At 39.9% G+C, this 26,158-nt stretch overlaps 1 protein-coding gene across 9 annotated transcripts in view; it reads right to left on the bottom strand.

Annotated features, from left to right (window-relative positions):
• Nucleotides 1-26,158, bottom strand: part of FAT3 (FAT atypical cadherin 3) — a 407,707-nt gene that overhangs the window by 109,538 nt on the left and 272,011 nt on the right. For all 9 annotated transcript variants that reach the window (XM_057422587.1, XM_057422594.1, XM_057422585.1 and 6 more), the window contains exon 4: nucleotides 24,645-24,706. In XM_057422587.1, coding sequence (XP_057278570.1) covers nucleotides 24,645-24,706 — 62 coding nt within the window. The remainder of the gene's footprint in view (nucleotides 1-24,644; nucleotides 24,707-26,158) is intronic.

Genomic DNA, 26,158 nt, shown 5'->3' with positions numbered 1-26,158 from the left:
CACACATGGTTGGGAATCTGCCTTTCCACCCACTGAGTGACTCCACCAGGGACTTGAACCTCTCCACTGCTCCAGAACTTCAGAGATTCCATCGCAAACAAAAAAGCCTATTCTGCTAATTCTCCTATTACAGGCTGTCAGCAATAAATACCTTTTGTCCCACTTAGAGGCTGATCCCTCCTATTTCTGTTTTACTCTGGTGCAACTGGCCAAGCTCTTTGCAAGACCATAGGTTAACAAAGAAAAATCTTCAGGATTTTTGCTGACTCCAAAGATACAACAATCAATGGTGCCAGGCATCACAGGCTTTAGTAGAAACAGAGACACACTTATTAAATACTGGTCAGCAAAATACTGTTCTGGGGGTTAATGTTTCTAATGCGCAGAAAATACTAGCAAGATTCTGGATGCATTTCCTGAACAGAACATCACTCAAGTTTTTTTTTAGGAAAAGATGTTTTTTTCAACCTTCCAGCATTAAAAAAAAAAAAGGGGTGAGGGAGATAAAAACTTTACAAACAATAACAATAATAAAATCTCTGAAAACCACAGTGGTATAGGCAGTCAGGCAATTATGGTAAAAACTTACTTCAGAGACTGCTCAAGAAGAGAAACCATCCTTCTCTCTTACCCCTACATAGTCTCACAGTTTGTTTGTACTGCTAAAATCCTGCCTAATACAGTGTTGTGGCATGTTAGTTAGCACTTGTTTTTGTAAGGCCAAACTTGTGGGAAACGCATTCAATAACAGAAAAGTTGCACTGACAGTATTTGCTGACAGCTAATTGAAAATAGCGATGGCTATAATGTGAAATGCCAGCTAATTAGAAGAAATTAACACAGAAAGCCTGAAGTTAGTCAATTTTACTCTGTCTAAAACTTTATGTCCCTGGAGAGTAAAACGTTCTGTACGAGCTAAGCTTTTTTCTCTGGGTGACACTCAAAACTTTTCAAAGTGACAGGCTCCAGCTCCCCTCGAAAAGCTCCAAGCGCCAGACACGGGAGCTGAAGCATGAGTTAAAGCTCCTGCTTTGCAAGCATGTACATTAATTAATTAACTTGCCCTCACACCAGCAATGCGGTTACTTCTCTAACTGTAAATCTGCGCCCCGGCTGACCCCTCTTTTCTGCTCCATCAGCCCGACCCCAGCCTGGCTTTTGAGCTTCCTGCTATGAACAGGGTAAAAGATGCAAAATTTCCTCTGTCCCTACAGAAAACACATTAAAACTGCCCCTCAACACATTAAAACAAAACAACAAATTCCTGGCAGTTCAAAATTGTTCCCAGACCAAAATGGGGAGGACCAGAGAGGTCATTTAGCACACTGCTCTGCAAATAGTGTCTCCACCAGGATACCGTATCACACCAGCACTTAGGAGCCCCTCTAACTAAGGCAGTTTGATTTAAGTATTAACACAGTTCTCAGCAAAATCCTTAAACAGCTGGAAATTACAGTGAAAAGTAACCAGGGAGGAGAGGGGGGCTGGGATGTTTGTACGACAAAGATACATGAGCTAATTCACAGCTGGTATCTCTGGAAATGTGAAAAGCAGATGTGAAAGGCACAGGAGATCTTGCCAGGAGAGAAGCTGTAATTCAGGACCAGTGGGGTTCTTTTGTTTAGAAACCTGCAAATGGCATGGCAGGGGAAAAAAAAACAAACAAAGGAAGGTGATACAGATGAATGACAGGTCGTCTCAATATATGCTTGTCAAGATGTGCCATCAAAACCCCAAGAAGACGTGAATCTTTCAGTAATCATGATGGGGAAATAGTGAGGATCAGAGTTAAAACCTTCCTAATGGAGATGAGGAATGGCTGCTTGATCAGCATGTACTTTTCTAAATGCTAAACACCTCCTCCAGTCTATGTGCCGAGTCTGGTATCCACACATGGTGGGTCCAGACATGCTGCTTCTGGCCCATGCACTGCTGGAGACAGACAAGCCAGCTGCTGTCCCTTGCGCCCTTTTGGTTAGGTACTGATGCTCATCCTATGTCAACACAGCCTAAGCAGAAGATATGACCTCTCAAGGCTGGGATACAGTCATGAAAGTAGCTGGACTTTGACTCTCTGACCAACCATACAAAGGCTTGGTCCTTTGACCACGGGTAGAATATCTTACAAGGAATGTGATGGCATGTTTAGTAGTGTCTGAGAGCAATCAGAGAGCAAGAATAGAGTTTTATATACAACTTCCATGGTGAAATCCTAAGCATCACTGCTGTTTCACCACAACTTACAGACAGTTCCACTAGAGTTTTCTTCATAAAATGAGCACTTTCTGCCAGGAATCTGCATTTATCCTTTGGCTTTAATGTTTATGATTTTACTGAACCATGTCAACCAATACATATGTAGGTACTGGTTACCTGGAAACTTCTTTGCTGGAGTAACAGTATTCACTCATCCCTTACAATGGTTCCTTCAGCTGGATAGACCAGCACAAGGACTCCGGAAATTCCCTTTACTTACATCAGACATATATTTTTGGAGAAAACCACACACAAATATCTCCTTCTCTAGGGTATAAAAAATTCAGCAAAATAACAGAACTTTCAAAATCCAAGTAAGGCAATTTCCATTTCTTCTGCAGGCTCTGCTTTAATAGGTTTGATCTACAGACATTAACACTATCTTTCCTACAGGACTGAGGAAATATTCTTTCATATTCATGTTTATTTTCAAGTCCACAGATCAACTAAAAAGGGAATTCCACAGCAGTGGACCTTCTCAGTGAAAACCAAGGTTAGCATTAACTGTTAACATACAGCATCCAGAATATTAGATGTGAAAATGTCTTCTCTTTATGAGCACGGAGAAGGCAGAAAGGAGATGTCTAGGGTGAAAATGCTGGCTGAAACACAATACCAGTCTAGCAGAACTCAACACTGGTGACATAAATAATTTTGCCTTGAGTTAGTCACTCCTGAGAATTGGACTGTGAAACTTAATTGGAGGAGGTTTAGCTCTTGACTTATTTCAGAATGCAAATGCAACTGTGAGGACCACCCTCCTGAATTAAAAGTCCAATATTGTGTCTCATTAACAAGTACTTCCAAGGTAATTATTAACTCAGCTGGAGAGAGTAGCTAGCGGGGATCTTACTTCAACAAGTATAACAAGACAATCAGCAGGTGTTTAATGCTAGTTATCAAGCCTCAAGAAGAATGAGAATCTTCTTCCATATCATTCCTTGGCAGAAGGAAGTACTCAGCCTACCCAATTTTAAGTTAAGAGGCACTGCCATGTTGCTGTCATTAGCATTGCTAAATGCTGAAGATGTCGTATTTGCTTGCTTATTTTAATTCGTGTGGTATCTGCTGAATGCAAAAAGAGTGAGCTGAGATGCCTGCGTCTCATCTGAAGATTATGCATAAATCAGGCTTTCAGGTAAAAGTCTTTCCCTTCCCTCAACCAGAAATGTCAATTTTGCCTCAGAAAACTTCAGAAAAGATAATATGGTTGAGTTATTGAAGACAGAAAAATGATCAGAGGGAGCCTGAGAGCTGAGACATACCCCTGCTGTTAGTGACTGATGGGTTTGTTTCTTCTGCCAATGTGCAAACAAGTCGCAATACCTATTGTAAGAGTCTCTGGAATTCAGCCCAAGTAAGAGAAATAAAAGATTATAAAGGAGAGCTCATTGAGGGATAAATGGAACTTTAAAGTCAAATACATTGAATTACTATCTTTGCCTACTTCAGAGAGCTACTGAATTCACAGCTAAATTCTTACAAGGAAATATTTTTCTGAAATGCATGATATTACTGAACTACATCTTGGATTGTTGTTACAAACCGAAGGCAGTGCAGCTCAAAGATATACAGAATAGAAGAGGAAAATAAAAGGTTTTTTGTTTTCTCAACACAAATACTGAGTTAGCTGTAGCAAACTAGGTGACTTTCATTTCTAATCCTTTATTTGGCACCTGTGGAAAAGAAGCAGGCAGATGTATCCTAATAAAATGTAGCATTGTCCCAAAAGACAAATTGTTTAAACACTTCTTGTAGGAAAGAGCGCCAATCATATCAGTATGACCATCTTTCCTTATTTTCTTTACAATGTGCTGAACTGGGAACTCTTGTTTTCAATCATAAAAACATTAATCCATTCACTCTGGCCAGCTATGAGAAATAAATAATTTAGAGTACATTTTAAATACAGATTATTACTGACACAAACACTCTAGGTGGCTGATTAGGAAAGTCAGTGGCTTCCAGCCACATTCAAACTAGAAAGCAGTGCATAATGGTCTGTTATGCCATTTGAGAATTAACGATGACATCAGGTAATTTCAGCACTCTGTTGCCAAAAGACAGGAAGGAAGGAAGGAAGGGAGGCTTTTTCATTTGGAGTTAAGTGCTCCCTGCAGTATCTACAAACCTAAATATTAGAAGAGTATACTGGAGAAAGTCTTAGAGGCTTCAAATCTTAGCTTTTGTCAGACTCAAAGTACTGAGACCAGTGGATGGCAATCAAATGATCTGGCAGAATGAAATACCAGAAAGAGTGACTTAAAAGCCCAGAAATATTACTACTACTACTACTACTACTACTGCTATTACATTTATACTGTGTCATACTTTATTCTACAAACTTTTAGAAAATTGAAACAGTAAACAGGGGTGAGAAATTCTGAAAAGCAACCTAAGCTTGTTTTTTAGCTTTAGTAGCAATACAAGGAAGGATGCGTAACTCTTGACAGTGACGCTCTAAAAAGAAAAGAAAAGTTATTTTCTGTGGGCACTGCTTTTAAAGTTCGTTGCAGTTTGGAGATCCTGGCAGCCTATAAATACAGCATGAGGCTGTATTTATAGTGTTCTATAATGGATAGATGCTAAGGTAAGTGCAGAACCAACTATTACTCTATTAAATTCCCAGGACACCAGAGCAGCCTGTCTTATGTTAAAAGAACCTCTTCTAGTCAATGTCAGAAAGTATCTCCCCCTCTTTTCACTTACTAAAAACAAAACTACAGTCCTCAGGAATGTCAAGCTCCTATAAGTTTACTTTTGACAAACTTTTTTTCTGGTGGTGTTCAAGACCAAGTTGGACAGAGCCTTGCGTGACACGGTTTAGTGTGAGGTGTCCCTGCCCATGCCAGGGGGGTTGGAACTAGATGATCTTAAGGTCCTTTCCAACCCTCACTATTCTATGATTCTATGATTCTGTGAAACCGTAGACAAAAATTTGCTCAGAAGTGACTCTAAGCTGATAACTTTGTAGAAGTCCAAATGTTCCCCCTACTTCCAGTGGTGGAGTTAAACACAGAAAACCTCAACCTGTAATGCCCAACAGTAGTGTCTAATCACTTACGACTCAGCAGAAATCATCTGGTAAGAGACAGCATTGCACAGCTAGGACTTTTCATGAGTTTCTAGGTGATAACACCACCATTGGAAGTGGTGCTTGAAACTACACAGAACATATCCCACGTTGAACAGTTTGCAAATGGGAAGTTTGAGATGATCATAATAGGAACATCAACCTCAGTCTCCAAACAACAACCACAAAGGTATTTTGAGTACATGAAGAACTTCCGTTCTTTCCTCATAAGGCTACAATAATGAATATGCTACCCCAGCAGAATGAAATTAATGAAAATTTGAAAAGCAGAAGAATATAGTCCAGATAGTCCTCTGATAATATCTGGACTCAGGAACCAAGGACATTTACCCACCTTCAGACGGACACCTTACAAACAAGATAAAGATTGATAGGCAATTGCTTAAAATAATTTTTACAGGCATATGAAGCCTCTTTAGGAACAATCTATTACTAAACAGAATTATAAGTACCCTCATAGCCTCTGAATGAGGAAGAAGATTAAAGTTCTGTATTGATCTTCACTGTAAACTTTGAAGGTGTTTAGCTCCTGCTGATAGTGAAGATTACAATCAGAGAGTTTTGTGAACAGAAAATGAGTAGTCAGATCTGAGAATATTTCACTTCAAGCAGCTTTAAATAACATAACGCTTGCAAATTAAGATATTTATACAGTTTAATGATGGTAGCAATCTCCATGTCAATTGTAATTCCATTCATACCTGGATATCTATTTCAGCCATTTGTGGATTTTGCTTTCTTGTGATAAGAAACACCTGTGATCAAATATTGATAAGTTCCCCTCTACCAGATTCACCTCTACAGATAATGCCCTTCTCCAAAATCTTATCTCAGCACTCAGGAAATAGAATAGCTCTCGGGTTTTGTGCTTCAAAAGAGGTGTGCTTCAACTTCTAAACTCACTGCACTGCTATTTTCTCAAATATTCAATTACCCTTCTATTTTTATTCACAAAAGTCACTTTATTCTCATTTTCACTATAAGCAGGAACTGCACCTTCTTCATTTTCCTCAAAATGATGAAGATTGTTCCATGTCCCCAACATTTCCCTTTTCATAATTAGACCAGTCAATATGTGTAATCATGTGAGAAAAACATTCTGGCTATTAATAAAGACATAAGATCTTACCCATGCTTCCAAGATCTTTCCCTAATATTAATAATTTATTTTATGTTTTAATTAACAACAGAAATGCCGTGCTCAAAAATATATGCTGATATATTGCCAGAATTTAATCAAGCTATAATACTAGTCGCAGTGGAGTTAATTAATCAAGCAGCAAAGCAATATATACTTTACATCCTTGCATTGGTGTGCAGCTGTATCAGTTTGTAGTATAGGTCCCCAGATATTCAAACTGATGTGAAATAAAGGCACAGCGACTCTTTGCTCTCAAATTGCATGCAGGTGATTTCCGGTGTGTGGCAATAGCCCTCCATCTATTTTGCAGTAAGTCAGCAGCTCTGCCTCATGCTAATGTGGTATGTGGTGTTGCGCTTCCTCTGAGAAAAGACAATGCACAAAGGAGCTTGCTCTGCTTTACCCTTTGGAATACTGTGTCATGCAGTTTCTATTACAATACAGCAATAACTTGAAGTAAAACTATCAGCCTTCAAAGTAAATACTGTCTTCTCTCCGAAACTATAATATTAAAACTTATTTCAAAACAATTTTTTACAGAAACATAGAATCACAGCATGGTTTGGGTTGGAAAGGACCTTAAAGCTCATGCAGTTCCACCCCCCCTGCCATGGGCAGGGACACCTTCCACTAGAGCAGGATGCTCCAAGCCCTGTCCAGCCTGACACTGAACACTGCCAGGGAGATGGAACTATCAGGACTCCAAATTTTTGTCATGATTACAGCCCCTGCCTTCTGATGTTGGATGAAACACCCACAGTTGAGGCTCTGTGATGGTCAGGTTCGAAACAATATTGCTATTACTTAGGCGGTGGCCAGATGAATTCCCCAATTAATCAATGAGACCTAAGATATACCCTGTAATTCCTTAAAATTCTTTACTTTATATGAAGCAGAACCAAGAATTTTCAAAAGACAGATAACACTTTTTTTTTAACGCACTAACAAGTAGCACTTGGTTCTGTTAACAGAGGATGACACCACCTTGTCTTCGGCAGAAAGGCAGATTAAGATACACCCAGCCCCATCTCCAGCTCCTCCTCCAGCCATTTGTTCTTCCCCTGTCATCAGTTTGAAGCCACCTTCACCTGCCAATAAACTGTTTGTGCATCTGTGCTACAAAGAGGGCTACTGAAATAACCAGGGCTTAAGATGGAGTGCCAAAAGAGAACGAAATCCCCCAGGAGATAAATGGTTAATGCTTGATGGCGGTGGAAGAGCAAAATGCAGAGCAGCTTGCCAGGTCCCCAAGTCAGGGTGGGGGCCACTGAAGGGAAAATCATTGAGTAACTACAGTTTTGGTGATGCATTCTGCAATTTCATTACAGACGGTAAATTAGTCTACTCATGCCCCTTCCCCCCCCCAAAAAAAAAACACCCTACCATAGAATCCATCACTCACCAACAAGCCCTTGATCAGTACCAAAGTAGACAAAGCAAGAACTCAAGGTAAAAGATTTTGTGGCCCATCAATAAGTCCTGAAAATATCAAAGTTCCATCTTAGGCTATTTTTTCCACAATATGCAAGGTGAATGCTCTCCATCCACACATACATGTAGAATGTTTCAAAAACAGCTTTATACCTGATAGTCTGATGAGTAGCCTCTGATATTTAAATGCAATTTAGCTTTTTCAGGGTAAAAAATGAAGCTCCTACAGTTTTACATTCAAAATAAAGCTTAGAATCACAGAATCATAGAATAGTTAGGGTTGGAAAGGACCTTAAGACCATCTACTTCCAACCCCCCTGCCATGGGAAGGGACACCTCACACTAAATCATATCACCCAAGGCCTCGTCCAACCTGGTCTTGAACACTGCCAGGGATGGAGCATTCACAGCCTCCCTGGGCAACCCATTCCGGTGCCTCACCACCCTAACAGGAAAGAACTTCTTCCTTATATCCAATCTAAACTTCCCCTGTTTAAGTTTGAACCCGTTACCCCTTCTCCTATCACTACAGTCTCTAATGAAGAGTCCCTCCCCAGCATCCCTATAGGCCCCCTTCAGATACTGGAAGGCTGCTATGAGGTCTCCACGCAGCCTTCTCTTCTCCAGGCTGAACAGCCCCAACTTTCTCAGCCTGTCTTCATACAGGAGGTGCTCCAGACCCCTGATCATCCTCATGGCCCTGCTCTGGATTTTTTCCAACAGTTCCGTGTCCTTTTTCTGTTGAGGACACCAGCACTGCACACAATACTCCAGATGAGGTCTCAGGAGAGCAGAGCAGAGGGGCAGGATCACCTCCTTCGACCTGCTGGTCACGCTCCTTTTGATGAAGCCCAGGATACGGTTGGCTTTCTGGGCTGCAAGCGCACACTGAAGCCGGCTCATGTTCATTTTCTCATCCACCAACACCCCCAAGTCCTTCTCCGCAGGGCTGCTCTGAATCTCTTCTCTGTCCAACCTGTAGCTGTGCCTGGGATTGCTCTGACCCAGGTGTAGGACCTTGCACTTGGCATGGTTAAACTTCATGAGGTTGGCATCAGCCCAGCTCACAAGCGTGTCAAGGTCCCTCTGGATGGCATTCCTTCCCTCCAGGGTATCAACCGAACCACACAGCTTGGTGTCATCGGCAAACTTGCTGAGGGCGCACTCAATCCCACTGTCCATGTCAGCGACGAAGATGTTGAACAAGACCGGTCCCAACACCGATCCCTTAACAGTTAAAAACCTAATAAATCAAAAATTGACTTCCTAGCCAGGTAAAAAGTATATAAAATCAGACCTTTAAGGGGTAGAGGCTGTTCCCAACTTTCAATCCTGCAGAGATAATCTAAATTTGCAGAAAGCAAGAAGGAACATTTTAGGCCTCAGAAATGTATGTGGCTTTAGCGAACAGTCACTAAAGAAGACGACTGCTGTGACCATTTTCATTAGTCTGAAGGGAAAAAAATGAAGACATGATTTTTTTTTTGTGATAGTCAAGTTATTTGATAGACGTTTCTTTGGTTAGCAATGAGGTGCAAAGTGAAGTCATATGCTTGTTTGAATAAAGTAACTTTTGGAGTCAGATGAGGACTGCATCTTAAGAAATCATATGAAGTAGCATAAAAAATGCTTAGAAAATCTGTATGGAATATAAGTAAAATAAGGTAAAGCAGATAAGTATGAAAAAAGAGGTTGGTTTGGCAGCTCTTCCCAAGGCGTTTTTTCAAATGACAGTATCATTCTGTTTTTGTCAGACCAGGTTAAAGGAAATCATATCAATAATTGCTTTGATTTTAGCAATAAAAAATTCTGCTTGACTTCTTGATGCCTACTTCACAACTTTCTGTGTCAAATTAATTTTAGACAGATAATAAGCATTAATTGGGCCATTTTAATCACACTTTCATCTAATAGGCAACACAGACAAGCCTTATTATCTCAATCTCCACTTGTCTAAGTGTCCTATAAATATCTACTAGTTTACAGTGACACAGGGTCAATTTTACAAGCTGTTTGAGAATCAGCATGGGATTATACACAGGGAAAAAATGCAGAATGCGATTTTGAGGCAAAACTCATATTCTTGGACTATCTTTTAACTTTTTCCAAACTCAGTTTTCACCTTCGAAAACAGATTAGAAAATGGGCTTAGGTATTATATGCCATGCAAAAGATGTGAAACTGAAATTCAGATAACTGTTCTAATGATAAAGGATGAGAGCAATCAGCCCTTTCCCTGATGGGTGCATTAGGACTCTGTTTCATCAGACAGTAAAATCCTTGTTTTTTTTTTTTTCACTAGACAAGACTGACACAGCTAAGTGACTGTTTAGGGACCACTTCACTTTAAGCCTGTTTTTCACTTAGTTTACTTCTCTTTTCAGCTCTGTTGAACCTCTATAAGCCTCCAGAAACATCTGAATAGCCTCTGCATTGCCATCCACACCATGGGTGGTGGATTACACACATGCTGCATGGATAGATACACACAGGGAAAGTCTAAAGGCAAGTGTTTCCCTGCTGAACTGAGCTCATGTTGTGTGAGCAGCCAAAGAATTACAGATATCTTCTTGGTGAAGGACCTGGCCAGCTGTGAAATCCTGTGACTTGGAAATCAATGGAGATTTTCCCATAGATTTTGGTGAGGGCATGGCTGCACCTAGAACTCAACAACTTCATTTTGGTAGCTTTTGTTTCTCATTCAGCATTTGCCCAGCCCTGGGCTTGAGTTAGATTCACAGAAGGGTTGGAAAGGACTTTAAAATCATATGGTTCCACCCCCCTGGGCATGGGTAGGGATGCCTCACACTAGACCAGGTTGCTCAAAGCCCCATCCAACCCTGACTCCAGCCCTGCCAGGGATGTAATATTTACCTCTTCTCTGGGCAACCCATTCCCGTGCCTCACCGCCCTCACAGCAAAGAACTTCTTCCTTATACCTAACCTAAATTTCCCCTGTTTAAGTGTGAACCCATTGCCCCTTGTCCTATCACTGCAGTCCCTAACGAAGAGATGAGTTCCATAAGGAGCACCTGAAAGCTGTAAGTCTTTACTAAAGGGCAGACAAGATTTTCACCGCTGCACCACCACCACTACCACTATATCCATTATAGGTGACTAGGAAGAATGTTACTGTAATACCCAGGGAAGAGTGAGATTTTTCTGTTAACTTTAAAGAAACCGCAATTTCCTAAGCAATTCTTTCCTTTAATGTGATTGTTTCCCCATTGTTCAGTCTGTTACAGATAGAGCCAGCAATCTTGCAAACAGTGATGTACATAAATAATTTTCAGAATGTGCCAAGACCATACTGTGTGTATAGCAGCAAGGTCACTTGGGGGTAACAATACAACAGGAAATTCTGTCCCAAAGATTTAAAATTTCAAATGTGTTGTAGGGAAAAACATAAAAAGTTCTGGCCCAAAAAGTTAATTTCCCTGAGTAACAGAACACATTAAAAATGTTCAGGTTATTAATATTAATTAATCAATTCATACTATTATAAGTAATTAATCGTGCAGTGCCTGGAGTCCTGGAAAGGGATCTTTATGTGTCTGAATAATAAGAAGATGACATCCTGCTCCTCCAGTGCACGTACAATTTTAAAACATCACAACTACACCGTGTTCAGTGCCGGGCTCCCCAGTACAGGACAGACATGTTGCTCCTGGAGCAAGTCCTGCAAAGGGATACTACAGTGATTTAGGGTCCGAAGCATCCCTCCTATAAGGAAAGGCAAATTAACCCTGCAGGAACGGAACGAGGTACTGAAAACACAGCCCACAGCTCCTAGTAGGCTAATTTGCTCTGTCAAGAAGCAGGATGAATGACTGCCTCATGCTGAGCACTGTGCTGCAGCAGCAAGGATTTCTTTTTGGGAGCTCAGCAGCTCTCAGGAAGCTGGGCATCCTATCACCAGTGTGATCCATCACCAGACAGCCTCCCAGTGCTGCAGAAAAAAACAGATCTTCTGAAAACTTCAGACTTCTTTTCATTAAAAAAGCCACAGCTTTCAATTGATACTTTCACACTGAGAGACGCGTATTATAAGTATTAAATGCCTGAAGAGAAGGCATTTAAACCCAATATTATTTTACCCTCTAAAATGTGGTTCCCTAGCTGTAGTGCTACAGTTAACACTGCACCCAGCAGGCATCAAGTGCTTTGCAACAAGAACAGTGAAAGATCCTTAACTGTGCATATATGTGGTAAATGACAAAGAAAAAAAGACAAAACCTGGACTACAATATTCAATTTAATCCCACAAACATATGGCCAAAGCTACCAGGACAGAGTTTGTGCAGATCCATCTGAACAACAGGATTTTGGTGAGGAGGATAAGGACTATATGACAGTGAACCTCACATGTCAGCTCATCTTTCTATTCCTTCTTAAATACATTATGGTCTTCTTTTGACACAGAGCTAATGGACTTGACTCACTGACTTCTGCATCTCTCTCAGTCAACAGAGGCCAGGCCATTTTGGCACACTATGACAAACCACACAATAAAACATCACCTTTGCTTAGCTAAAATGTGCAGTCTAAAACAACACTCTAGAAATATTTTGAATGTTCTTTAAACTGTGGCAGTGTAAAACCACATTTAAATTTTCCATAGTTTTTTTCAGTTATGCCTTTAAAACTGCTGTTTGGCTCTGAGGGTTAAGAACACATTTTTATTTACACAACACCTTATAAATTATCTGGAAGGACAGTGGAAGGAAACAAGATTCATAGGCAAAAGCAAATATATTTGAGGCTATGACAGAAAGTATTAAGCTATTTGTTGGTATCTGTATTAAGGAAACAGGCTGGTCCTCAGAGAAGTCAAAGCCATGAATTGACAGACTGCTATTAGTAATATTTGTATTTTTTACTTTCCTAGACAATGTGAGAAAAAAATAATTCATTATTTTGGTTCTGCTTTTTTGCTCCCAATTACTGATGTTAATCCTGGCTCTTGAGTATTTAGAATATCCCTTGCCAAAGAAAGTACTTTTTGCCAAAACATAAAATGAACTGCTATGATAACATTTTCAGTGTCTCCGTATCACGGGAGATTAGCAAACAGCAATATTACATTTCAGAATGAGGAGATTAATCTGTTTCCTGACAACTGAAATTTGTTTGCCTGGGATAAGAAAATTATTGCTTTTGAGGACAGATTTCATAGCACTTGATGCTTCAGGGCCTTTGCACTTTTCTGTTTAAATCATATCTTCATAAAAAGCAAAAGAATTGTTTGGTCTCTGATTATCATCAAGCTGAAGTCAGATGAGAAAAGCATCAGGATTCCTATGTTCCATGATAATATATTTAGGGAGGAAAAAAGTGTCAAATCTGCTTATTAAGCTGATTCTCAACGTGATTAGAGGTTTTCTTATCTCTAGCTGTCTAGTAAATACTTTAATTTGTGTCGTTATAAATTATGCTGAATACTCCAACCTCATTTCAGCACATTTCACACAATGATGCACTTTTGCCATAACAAATTATATTTGAAATAAAAAAAAAATGAACAGTGTTTTCAGACTACCATGTTTTTGCATGACATTTTCCTACCCCTTCCAGTATGTCTTTTTTGCTTAAGCTGAATGTTGAAGGATTATGTGGCAGAGGGACATAATCTGTGAGTATGATTGTCCTGGGTTCAGCAGTAGCAGTCATTTTTTCTCCTTCTTGGTAGCTAGTGTAGTGCAGTGTTTTGACTTTCAGCTCGGGAACAGAGCTGATAACGATGTTTTGGTTTGGCCAAGGACTTTGTGAGCCTCATGCTCTGCCAGGGAGGAGGGGAAGCCAGGAGGAAGCAGAGACAGGACACCTGACCCAAACTGACCAAAGAGGTATTCCATACCACAGCACGTCATGCCCAGGAGGTAACTGGGAGTTAGCCGGAAGGGCTGAGACAGCAGGGTTGGAGGAGGTATCGGTCGGAGCTTGGTCGGGCTTGGGGGGCGAGTTATCGGTCAGCTGGTGCTGAGGTGTTGTATTCTCTTCCCTTGTTATTTCCTTTATCATTATTATCATTGGTGGTAGCAGTAGTGATTTGTGTTATACCTTAGTTACTAAACTGTTCTTATCTCAACCCGTGGGAGTTGCATTCTTTTCAATTCTCCTCTCCGTCCCTCCGGGAGCAGGGGGAGGGCACGAAAGGGGGGGAAGTGAGTGAACGAATTACCTGACTGGGTTTAAACCAGGAGGGAAAATACATAATACTGAAACAACTTACAGGCTTTGGTGAGAAGACTGTATGAGATGCAATGAGACTCAAAGAAAATGTGTATTCAAGGTGTATTCAAGGTGCACACCAACTGCACGGACTGGGAATTTTGAGAAATGAAGAGTTTTCAGTACATCACTAATACTGGAAATTATGAGACCCTGGATAGGAAAAGCATTAACAAGATGGAGACAAGACCAACCAACCAACCTACTAAAAAATAATCAGAAGAACACTGATAAAACCCAGTGATGTTACTCTAGACAGACAGAGTAGACCTCAAGAATAAGGATGATCTTCACCATGATGGAGAAAAGAGAAGAGAGTAAAATCAAATAGAACTTGCAAAAGGAAAGAATTGTTCCAGTTTTTCCACTGTGGAGAGGTAGGATGCAAACCAAAGGGCTCACATGTGAAGATGATCTGGGAAAGGAACTGTTTAAACTGTGGCTGTCCTGGAAACCGTCTCCAGTTAGACTTCATGGACACTGTAAGAGCCTGTGATCAAAAGCCATATCTCAAACCAAACCAAAGACTACTGAAGTAAAAGAAATTGGAGATTTTGTGTTGGGATCCCTACTGAAGTAGGGATCATACTGAAGGATGGTTGGATTTAGCGTCTATAAATGATGGCTGTGCAAATATCCCCAAATTAACCTTTTTTTGAGATAACAAGCATAAGTTCCCAAGAGCCGAGTACAGATCACCCTGGAGGAAAGGGCATATGGATGAAAAACTTGTTTAAGGGCATGTTTCTAAATGATGGATTAATTAAAACGCACACTAGGATTTCCTATGCCCACAGAAGATTTCATTACAGATGCAATGTATTCCTAACTGAGAAAGAAGATGCTCCCCTGCCTTAAATGCAACACTCAGCTTGGTCTTAGCTAGGAAGGCAAGAAACAGACACCTCCACAAAATGTGTGTGTATGCATGTGTATGCTCAAACACTTACAGACATAAATTAACAGTCTGGCAGCTGATGGGTATTGCAAATGCTACAGAAAACATGATATAGCACTAAAGCAGACATGCTTCAGATAACACAAAGGCTCTGTACATCTCAAATAGATTCAAATCATGTGAAAGATTTCCTGCTGCTTCTGCAGAAGATTAAAACATTGGTACATTCATAAAACAAATGGGAAGATTTAGCAAAGCAGCGTGCCCTTCACAATGACCCTTTGTCTCGCCAAGCACGGAGCCTGGCAAAAGAGACACCCTGAAAGGGTATATCCAACCAATTTAAGCCTGGTAGGTGGGCTCTGGCCCATAAAAAAGAGAGCTACAGATCTTAAGACACATACAATGGAGAAAAAATCTGTTAACCCTGAGCTAATCTGTGAGCTAATCCCTCAGTGAGAAAGCAACATTAGACCAAATTCCTAAATCCTGACTTGAAAAGAAGAACTTGGTATAGACTAACCACAGAATTTGTCTACACAAGATTAGCATGAGGAGGTTAATAAAATGAGAAGACCATTAATATATCCCTCTCTGTTTCAACAGTATTTAACACTTGGGTGCGGACCTGATTTTCAAGCCACACAATAATGTTTGGTGTCTTAATAATGCATTCCCATCCCATTTGCACTGATCTAATGCTCTGCCACCTCATAGTTCTGCAAACAGAGCAAAAGCAGCAGGCGTTGGGTATATTTTAAATTGCTTTCTCTCATGTGTTCACCCACCCCTTTTCCAGACATATCTGGAATAATGCATCTATGGGTGCTGATGTCTAATTCTCTTGTCCTGGGGCTTATCAGGGATAAAACTTTTGAATGTTCCATCCCTGGCAGTGTTCAAGGCCAGGTTGGACAGAGCCTTGGGTGACATGGTTTAGTGTGAGGTGTCCCTGCCCGTGGCAGCGGGGTTGGAACTGGATGATCTTAAGGTCCTTTCCAACCCTAACTATTCTATGATTCTAACTTCAAGAAAATCACTGCTACTAAAGCCAGACTAAGCACACCATTCAGGGTAAGCAAAGGAACTCAACTAGCCCTCAGGACAATAAATAAGACTTTGCCCTCTTCACAGTGACATCACATATGTCTTAACATAATACTACTTACCCAAAAGGGCAATTTCTTGCACCACTTGACTTCACAAATCCAGTGAGATTTTAATTAGGTTCAGAGGGTCTAGGAAATGTTGATATGCCTCTCAGCTCCCAGGAGACGGTCACGGCCATGCAGGCTGGCAAACCACAGGCTGTATTTGTTTCCTGGCACAATCCCACCTTCTCTGTTACCCCTTTAGAAGTTGCAGAAAACACCTTGTAAGACAGCACACTAAGCCTATACACTTCATATCTCCTTCCATTCTTGCAAGCAATGAGGTGCTTAAAGACCTGCTGCTAGATTGCTGTGGGTCCACAAGGAAAATCCTAAAAGAGGCATTTGATGCCCAGCATGAAAAAAGCTGACAGCACTGTGCTTTATGGATTTTCATTTCTTCATTTCATGACCCATCAGTTCAGGTCAGTGATTCATGAAATCTGTAAAACAAGCTCCCTCCCCTCTGCAAACTTCAGCTATATGCAAATCATTCCTTAACTAAGGCGAAGCTCTAGGCAATCAGAGATGTGATCTTTCTAATGTGACACAGCTACCGTGGTAGACAGCAGTGTGTGAACCAAAGCCCCAGCCACGGACAACTTTGATCTTGCCATGCATGCTCTTCAAAACACAAACCTGCAAAATCATCTGTACATTTACAGTGTGCCAACTTTTCATCTAAATGGATAATAGGCTTGTGATATCAATTGCTCCCTGCCCATTTCTAGCAGACTCACTATCTGGTGAAACATGATTTTGGTGAAAATATACTTAGGGCTGCCTTCCACTGTAGATGGTGAATCTGTCATTGTATGTATCGATGAACTGGGAAAATCAATTCTCTTCCATGAGCTAACGGATGACTAAAGAATAAATGAGCTGTGCTTTTTTATTGTAATACCCAAATAAATTAGCAGAAGCCTATAATAGGTCTATAAAAGGTCTATAAACTATTTGATTAATTTCTACAATTGTCAAGCATTCATAACAAAACCTCAAAGTTTTGTGTATTGAGTTACAAAGAATTTTGATTTAGGAAGTTCATTAAACATAGAAAAGAGGACTGCTTTTCTTCATTGCTATTGGTATCCTGAATCAATAGAATGGATTAACCAAACAAGTGTGATATTTTTCAACGGTGGACCAAAATCCTGCAATGTAAGAACTTCCATACAGTACCAGATTAGCTGGCTGCCTTAAGCACTCTCCAAAAGAGGCCCAGATAACTTGGAAAAAAGTGATGGACTAATAGAGCTGTCACTAGTGTGTTTACCCTTGATATCATATTTATGTCAGCATGTGCAAAACATTTTTAAGTTAAACAATCTAATCTTGAGAGATTTAAAATAATTAGATGAATAGTACCTAAAAAAAATAAAGGCCAAAGTCAGCCATAAGCACAAGGCAAAAAGCAAAACAAGGCATCCTCAGGCTTGAATTAAAGTCCACAAATTTTGTGGAAATGTCATAGATGTTCCAGTCTCTCAAGGCTCAGTCGGTATTTCACTGAATATATGAAATGAGCTGAGGGCCACTGTTACTATTTGATATATATGGACCCATTCCTGCTCTTTGCCTTTGGTACAAATTATGTCATCAGAGTTGTGTGTACATTTCCCATTAGCTACCTGAATTTAAAATGGAACATTAAGGAATTTAAATGCACAAGTTTGTTGTTTTTTTTTTTTAATTCAAGCTCATTTTGCCCTATTATTATTATTTTATGAAGATCTTTTTCTTAATACAAAAACAAAATTAAAATTCCACATGCATGAAGAAAAATGTTATTAAATTCAGTTTTCCCAATGCTTAAGCTCTGTTGTTTGTGCTACTTCTCAAGTCCCTACCTAAATTAAAGGGACATCTGGGATCTATTGAGATTTGCAGTAATCAAAGAAGAGAGAATAATCCATGAAAATGCCATGCTTTAATTATTCTGCAGTTTACAATTCCTGTTCATATCTCTTGCACTGAGGCCACTCAGTTGACAACGGACTGAACTAGTAATATTTCCAGGGATGCATTCGATAATTCTTCAACTTACTGGATCACATTAATTAGAGACAATAGTTAATTGAGGAGACCACTTATCACCACAGACAGATGAATCACACCAGGCCTATTCCCATATTTTGCTGTGTAAGACTTTCTGCCTGAATACACATGAGAAGCAGTGTGCAATGTCATATGCAAATCTGACTGAAAGAGGGTTTTAACCTCCCGTCATCCCCTGCCTTTGGAAAGTTGTTGGCTGCTTCTGAAAATACAAACTTGATGCAGCCCCATGTGTCTCTAGGAAGATGGTGCAGATTAACAACTCCTGAGGAAGACAGGGCACAGGATGGAAATATGCAGCATGGGATGAGCGAACTCTGCATGTTCCTTCTACACAGGGAACTCAGATCTCTGGTAGAATCACCACCACACTGGCTTATCCCATAGGCAGCTTCACCCTTTGCTGATACACCCATGAAGAGGTGGTACAAGACAAACATGGGTCTGATTTTTTTTAGAACTGTTTATTTTAACCCCTTTCTTTTCTTTTTTCCTTTTTCTTCTACTAAGTAGGAGAAAAAATGACTGCTACTGCTGAACCCAGGACATCCCCAACTTTGAAACTGACATTCAAGGTCAATGTGTCACCATTCAAAGCTGACATGATGACACAGGTTTCATTGTCTTCTTAGAAAGTTGCATCTACATACCTACTGTTTAACTAAAAACCCTTTCAAGTGTCTTCAAAGTAATAAATAATAGTCCTTCTACTTCCAGCAAGCACAGCCAGTAATAATTTTTAAGTTCAAGCTTGAAGTAAGAGAGGCTTTTTACCTCTTTCTTTAATTTCCCTTGCATCATCTGATAGGCTTTGGTGGTTAAAAGGGAAAGGCATGTGCCTTTGGAGCCATTTAAACCTCAGATAAAATGTTCAATCAGACACACTGCCTCATTTTTACCCCATCACCAGCATGTCACTGAGAAAAAATGCAGCTTTCTCTGCCAAATGTGGGCAATGCTAAAGATCCATGAAACAAACGCTTACGCAGATTCGTAATCGAGGGTTTAAGCAATCAGTGTTCTGTGGAGCAGTATTCAGGTACATAAACCCAATGAACTTCATCTTTTGTACTTCTCCTGTAAAAATACACCTGCCTATATCCTTCAGAAAACGCTGCAGTTTCTACAAAGGACCCCTGACTTCAAGCATCCCCAATGGCAAAAGGCTACAGCCTCACTAAATAGGCTCAGAAGCAAAACAACATTAAATCTGTTAAATTCTTGTATGGGAGATGCCACAGGAAAAGAGGAGGATGGCAGAGAACACAGCGCCAGTCCAACGCTGAACCATCAGCGTGGTGTTTGTGGAAAGAACTGAGAGGCAGTGCTATTTTAAAATGCTACTTTTCGAGATTTAAAACCCACTCTTCCCTGCAAACTCTGGCTGTAAATTTCCAGCAGCAATTTCCCCTGTGATATTCCAGACCAGATTCCAAATGATAGTCCCTCCATCAGAACTCCCCCCACAATTACAATTTCACATTAAATGAGTGGAAATCTGAATTCTTTTTAGAAGGCTACAATTACAGCAGATTATTAGGCTTCCCTCTAATTACTGCATATAAATACACACCATGAAACACATTTTATTGTACCGTTAGTGTACTTACAGTAAATAGAAACCAATACGCGTCACTCAGCCCATGTATTTTGACACATCAAATTTAGCAATCTATCTTCATTACAACCCCTTGCACTGTTACTGACATCCTTCTCAGAGCTACACTCAAGCATCACAGCAGGAAGATTGATGAGGCTTGTATACACTCATTTGCAGGCGCTTGAAAGTCACTGCTACTATTCTGATAACACTAAGTTGGCTAAAAATTAGCTGCACTAAGCCAACACTTTGCTCCCGCTTCTCCTCCTCAATAATTATGGTGCACGACTCGGACCTTGAAAGGCTGAGGCTGTTGTAACGGTATTTTAAAACGTATTGTCTTCAGTTGCTTTGTCACTCTTGAAGAGATTTAAAGTTCTGACCGTGCTTACTAACACCTATTTTTATTCTTTGGAAAGGCTTTGAATGGACAAGATTTTCACCATGACAAATGTTAAAAGATTACTTCTGCATAAATCCACAGTGGTATATTTAAACAGTTTGGAGGTACAGAGAGACACTAAGGATGCAATTTTCAAAACTGGCTAAATAACTTAAAAGCCTGCATCATGTGTGCTCATCAAGGAAAAACTAAATAGCCTCAGCACTTTAGAAGCATCAACTTGCTATATACTGTTATCAAGAGGATGAAAAGGTCATCTCTCACTCAGGTAATTTATCCCTGCAATCATAAAGTTTCAATGACTGTTGCTACAATTGTACTCTGAAGCCTGTAGCCCTTTTGGCTCATTCTTTTGCTAAACACGAGTCTTGCCGTGCTTTGCAATTCCCAGCAAACTGAACTCCACAGCAGTGGAAGTGTTTTGCAGAGGCTGTCCGTGATGGAGGCATAAGGAACCCAGCATCCGTAACAGCATGTTGAGAAACCACTCAGGGGGAGAAAACATGTGCTCAGATCCACCCTCCAGGCTGAATGCGCAAGTTAGTGAACTGCAGCCCGGCTTCAACAGTCCTCTCGCATCAAACTATACAGGTATACTGGAAAGCAGAGCAGGAATTATTCATATTCTGGACATCTTATGATCAGCTGACACAATGCAAGGATGCAGATCCTGCATGAAATGGTTTAATTTTTACATTTATTACTCAATATCCATCACTCCAGCAGCTGTTGCATAAAATCACACAGCAAAACCACTAGTGTTTGTGAAGCTGTCAGACCAGGAGCTGGAGGCATCTACAAAAGATGTGGGCAGAACAAACCAGACAGACTATTTGCTGTGCTTTTTCTTTAGCTCAAACTCTACCAATATTCTCCACTTCTAGCTTAAGTAAATTAGCATAATACCATTGCAGATAGAGTCAAGTTTTAACATGAAAATTATTAGAAGACAACACATGTAGAAGAAGAAGGAAGTAAAAGAAGGAAAGAAGAGGGTCATATTGAAGGAGAATAAAGACAGATCACCTGAAACCTGCAACTGCACTTCATGGAAATGCATCACTATTGTCATTTACTTGCAAAGCAAGCAGGTAACTCTCAGAATTACATTTCTTGCTTCAGATGGATATGTAAATTCTTCATCCCAACTACAGAATCTTTAAGAAAGTCTGTGAAATAAAGCAAATGCTTTTGGCTTGCTTCGTGTAATAACTTAATCAAGCGGTCATTTTCCTCCCATTTCAGGCAGAACCATACCATTAGTAAGGATCCGCTAAAGCAAGAGACAATCCTGTATAAAATTCAAGACCATCCAATTTAACCCTAAGCAGAAAAAATTCTGCCTGACAGAAAACACTGAATAAAACCTGCAGCCATACGAGACATTATGAAAGTGCCAAAAAAAAAACACAAAACAACCAAATTAAGCTCTCAACTTGAGAGCTGAAAAAAAATAGCACTGAAAGTGCCACAACCAATGAAAAATCTGGGAGCCAAAATACTTTGTTTTTTTTAATTCTTCTCCTGCCAAAACCCCAGAAACCCCCAAAAGCACCCAACCCTCCCCAAACAACATCCCCAAAACAAACAAAAAATCTCAATTATTTTAAAAGGGTGTCTTGCTCATGCATCTTTTAACTCAGGGTCTTAACATGTTTCTGCACTCTCATTGGGACATACTTTTTGGTAAGTCCTGTGGCACGGAGTATTAAAAAAGTCATGTGGACACACATCCATACATTCAAATAAGATAAATAAAGGAGGATGGAGAAGAGATGCCCAGCTGACCTGGGCTCAGTACTTACTTTACAACAGACTTCTTGTGTACTTACAAGGTGAGTCACTTAGATTCACTTTTCCTAAGCACAGCAGTCTACAATATCCATTCCTTTCTGGTAATTAATGTTTTCTCCAGTATAGACAGGGGCAGGTCTCTCCTGAAGAGCCACCCTAAGCCATCACCAGATGAAGTGGAGGTCTGGATGAGCACTGGCACTACACACGATTACCATTACCACCAGACAAGGTGGAGGTCTGGATGAGCATTGACACTACACATTATTACCATTACCACCAAACCAGGTGGAGGTCTGGATGAGCATTGGCACTACACACAATTACAATGACTAACATCTGCTGTCTTATTTCACCTTGTTTCCCTAACAATTTCTGAGAAAGAGATGGAAATACTGTTACTAATGGAATTTGCTCAGTAAGTATTGGCTGCTATGGGTATAACGTCCCTGTCAAATTCTGGTAGGGAAAAGACAGGCTTATTAAAAGTAATTAAAAAGTTGTATCTAGGAAGGGTCTGTCAGTGCCTCAAACACGCACTGGGGAAAGGGGAGCAAGGGTTGCCAGGTCAAGCACTACTCAGAGCTTTTCAAAGGGAGACAAGTTTGCTCTCTTTTATACCAGACAGACTACGGGCAAAAGGGCATGAAATGAAGCCAGAAGGGAAATACTGTACTACTGGGAGACCACGGTTGTCTTGGCAATTAAGGCCTCTCCAGGGGGTTAATTACACACAGAGGGAGAGACAGGCATTTTAGAAAGCGTTTTCTGAGTGTGTCACAAGAACAAGCACAGCTAGGCCAGCATGGCTTCGGATCCCCAGCAGCCTATCTGCTCTGATCCCCGGGAACGCGCCTCCCAAGAGGCAGTGATTCATCAGCACCACAAACAGCTGATGTGCCCACTGAGGCCATGTCCCCACCAGAGTCCCATTCCCTTTCCCACACACCATTCCCAGATTTCTTTTACAACAGTGCGGTCTTCTTCATGCTTCCCCAGGACACCCTGCTCAGGTGTTTCTCTTCTCTGCAGCCTGCCCTCCACTTCACTCTCCATTCACAAGCCTTGGAGCATCCTATGACACCAATTTCCCTCTAGTTCCTCATGAGTCCTCAAAATCTTGCAGATGGTTATTTTCTCAAAAGAGATATAATTCAGGGGAAGAAATATTTTAACTTGTATTGATGAATAAAGCCTAATTCCTATAAGTGATTGTTTTTTAGTTTTGCCTTTAATAGTAAGACTTCCCCATCTGTATGGGAATCCTCTGGCAAATGTGGATTTGGCGTGGTCTCTGAGGCAAACACGTAACTGGAAAAGACACTTACAGATCTAATATTCTCATGAATAGATATATTTAAAAATCAATGCCAGTTTCATTCAGTTTGCAATCTTCTCTGACAGTATAAACTGTAAAGCTTGCAGTTTTTGGAACACATGATTATTTTACTAACTTTCCAACTTAATAAATCCTAGAAAAGGGAAAATCGTTTTATTTCCCCCAATTTATTTATGGCCTGGAATGTGCAAGAATCTGCAGTGAATTATCAAGAAAAAAGCCCAACAAACTTGTAGAGTAATAAATTAAACCTTGTCTCGTATTCTGCACTACCTAAAACAATTTGGGATTTCTAACAAACAAAAATAACCATGGAATATGTAAAAGTATATCTAACTACATTTTGCTGCCAGATAGTGATTACACTGGGAACTATTTTGTCCAGATACTTTTTTACTTGTATGGATTTGAAGAGAATTTCCTAAAATACATAGTAGGAATGGTTTTGTGAGATAATATGGTTATTTTTCACTTGTACCCACACGAATCAAGAATTCTTTATTTCACAAATTCCTTATTTCACAAGAGAACATAGTCAAGGATCTTCTATACCCAAAGGAAAAAAACATAGCATGATGTACAGCAACGTGAAGGAAAACACATGTAGTAAACCCAGTAATTTACAAGCATACCACTCCACATCCAACATATGTGAGCTACTTATAAAGACAAACATTCACCTAAGGGCCAAGGGAACGGTTTAGGCACTCATTTTAGAGGGCAACTTTTAACTTGAAAATTGTCACTGATGGTCCAAATAAGTGGAAGATGAGAAATTATTCATGAATTCTGATGATGCAGTGAATGTGAGCAACATCAAAGTTTGTGTTTATGCAGAAGAATAGTTCGTATGTTAGATCTGAGATGCAAAACTGAAGGTAAACATGTTTAACCTGACTGAAAATCTTGGCAGGGTTGTGGTGATTCCACCACTAAAAAAAAAAAAATTAAAAATTGCTCTGGATATCCTAGACTTCTGCCACAAATAAAATTTCAGGGTTACAATAAAAGGTTTAACTGAAGCAGATGAAAGGTGGAAAACAAGAGTTGTGCATATTTGGTCAATTTTTTCCTGTGCTTGAGAATTGCAAAATGTATTATTTCTTCTGTATAAGCAGACAATTCCCATCTTTGTGCAAGTCATATATTGAGAGAATGGAGAATACTACTCTCCTGGAACAGGAAGGAGTGATTTTAAACCACAAAAATCAGTTAACCTTTTAACATATATTTTCCACTTAATCTTACCTCCAAAAAATGCTCTGCTTGCTGTTCCCGATCCAATTTTCTTGATGTGGTTGTAATCAGACCTGTGAAAAAAGGATGATGTTTGATTGTCAATATCCACTGAAAAATACATGTCTCTATCAACCAGAAGCAAATTCATTTTTTTAACACTCAAAGGGAAAAAATCTATTTGAAGCTGTGTCAGACACAGATGTCAGACACAGATGTCTTGACATCTGTCAAGCATGTTGTTTCTCAGTCCAGCTATTATGAATTTCTGACTAACGATGGATCTTTAAAGAAGAATGATGTGAGAAAAGTAACTGAAAAGCAGTTAGCTCTGTACCTACAGTTAACACGCTACATTTAAAAACTTCCTAAAGAATCACTGTTTGTCTTGTGATTAAGTGCTTCAATGAGTCATTTGCATTTGACTGAAACCCTTCCATAAAAAAAACTCATTAAAGATTTCAGAGTTCTCAAACAATTAATGGGATAAGATGCTGATTACTTCCATGCCAAGAATACTTGACAAAGGAGGTTATTTCTGTAATAACTACTTGTATACATAATGATTTCCAAATGTAATCATTCTAATGCATTAAAGGTTTTGTACGACAATTTCATCAATTTGTTCCATGCTCAAATTGAGCTTTTAAAATAAAATACCCTTTTACATAAGGATGAGCAAGATATCTTTATTTTTTTTTAAGTAATGTACTTTCACAAATTATTAAAGTCTTGTGAGATTTGTACCAAGGAAAGAACATGAAACACAAAGTTCCCTCCAGGAAAGCAATGCGCATCTTCGATGAACACAGCTTAGGTTTTTTTTTTTTGGCTCTCACTAGAGATTTAAAGGGCAGATTTGAGTTCCCCCTCATACAAAACCTTCCTTGGGATCAGAAAATGCAACATGTGCTTGTTTTGTCATAAATTCTGACAAGCATAAAGGGACCAACTTTTCCTATAGATAAAGCTGGTTTTGCAGCGACTGCCAGTGAACAAAGCCATTCTCAAGAATTTCTTGTCTCTAAGATTACCAAGAAAGATAAGAAAATAATTAGTCCCTAGGTTACCTAATACACTTATTTAATCAAACCAGCCAAACATCTACACAGAAATTCTTGACAACCCTAAATTCTTGAAAAAAAAACTATCACCAACATCTTACAACTACGTAACACCTCTAGTGCTGGAAAGCTTCTACAGCTACAGCTTCTCATACACTGTCACCTTCTCCTCGGAGGCATCACTTTTTATCTATTTTGGTGAGAAGGGCTGGAAAGTAACAGGATGAAACCAGGAAAGGGAAGTCCACTCTGCTTCCAGTATACCAGACTTGTTACAAGATCTACTAGACCACAGAAGCGACACCCAAGGGGATGCCTCACACTAGAGCATGTCGTCCAAGGCTCTGTTCAACCTGGCTGTCATCACTGAAGGGCTTTTTTTCCTTTTCCTTTTTTCAACGTAGAGCCTTTTGGACCACAATAACGGTCAGAGTGACTTCAGACTCGAATTTCCTTCTAGAA

Source organism: Pezoporus wallicus, unplaced genomic scaffold (genome assembly GCF_028554395.1).
Source record: "Pezoporus wallicus isolate ANWC-B61680 ecotype Strahan unplaced genomic scaffold, APGP_CSIRO_Pwel_v1 contig_8388, whole genome shotgun sequence".
In the NCBI taxonomy this organism is placed as follows: domain Eukaryota; kingdom Metazoa; phylum Chordata; class Aves; order Psittaciformes; family Psittacidae; genus Pezoporus; species Pezoporus wallicus.
The sequence above is the reverse complement of the archived record's forward strand: the minus strand, read 5'-3'. Positions and strand labels throughout refer to the sequence as shown.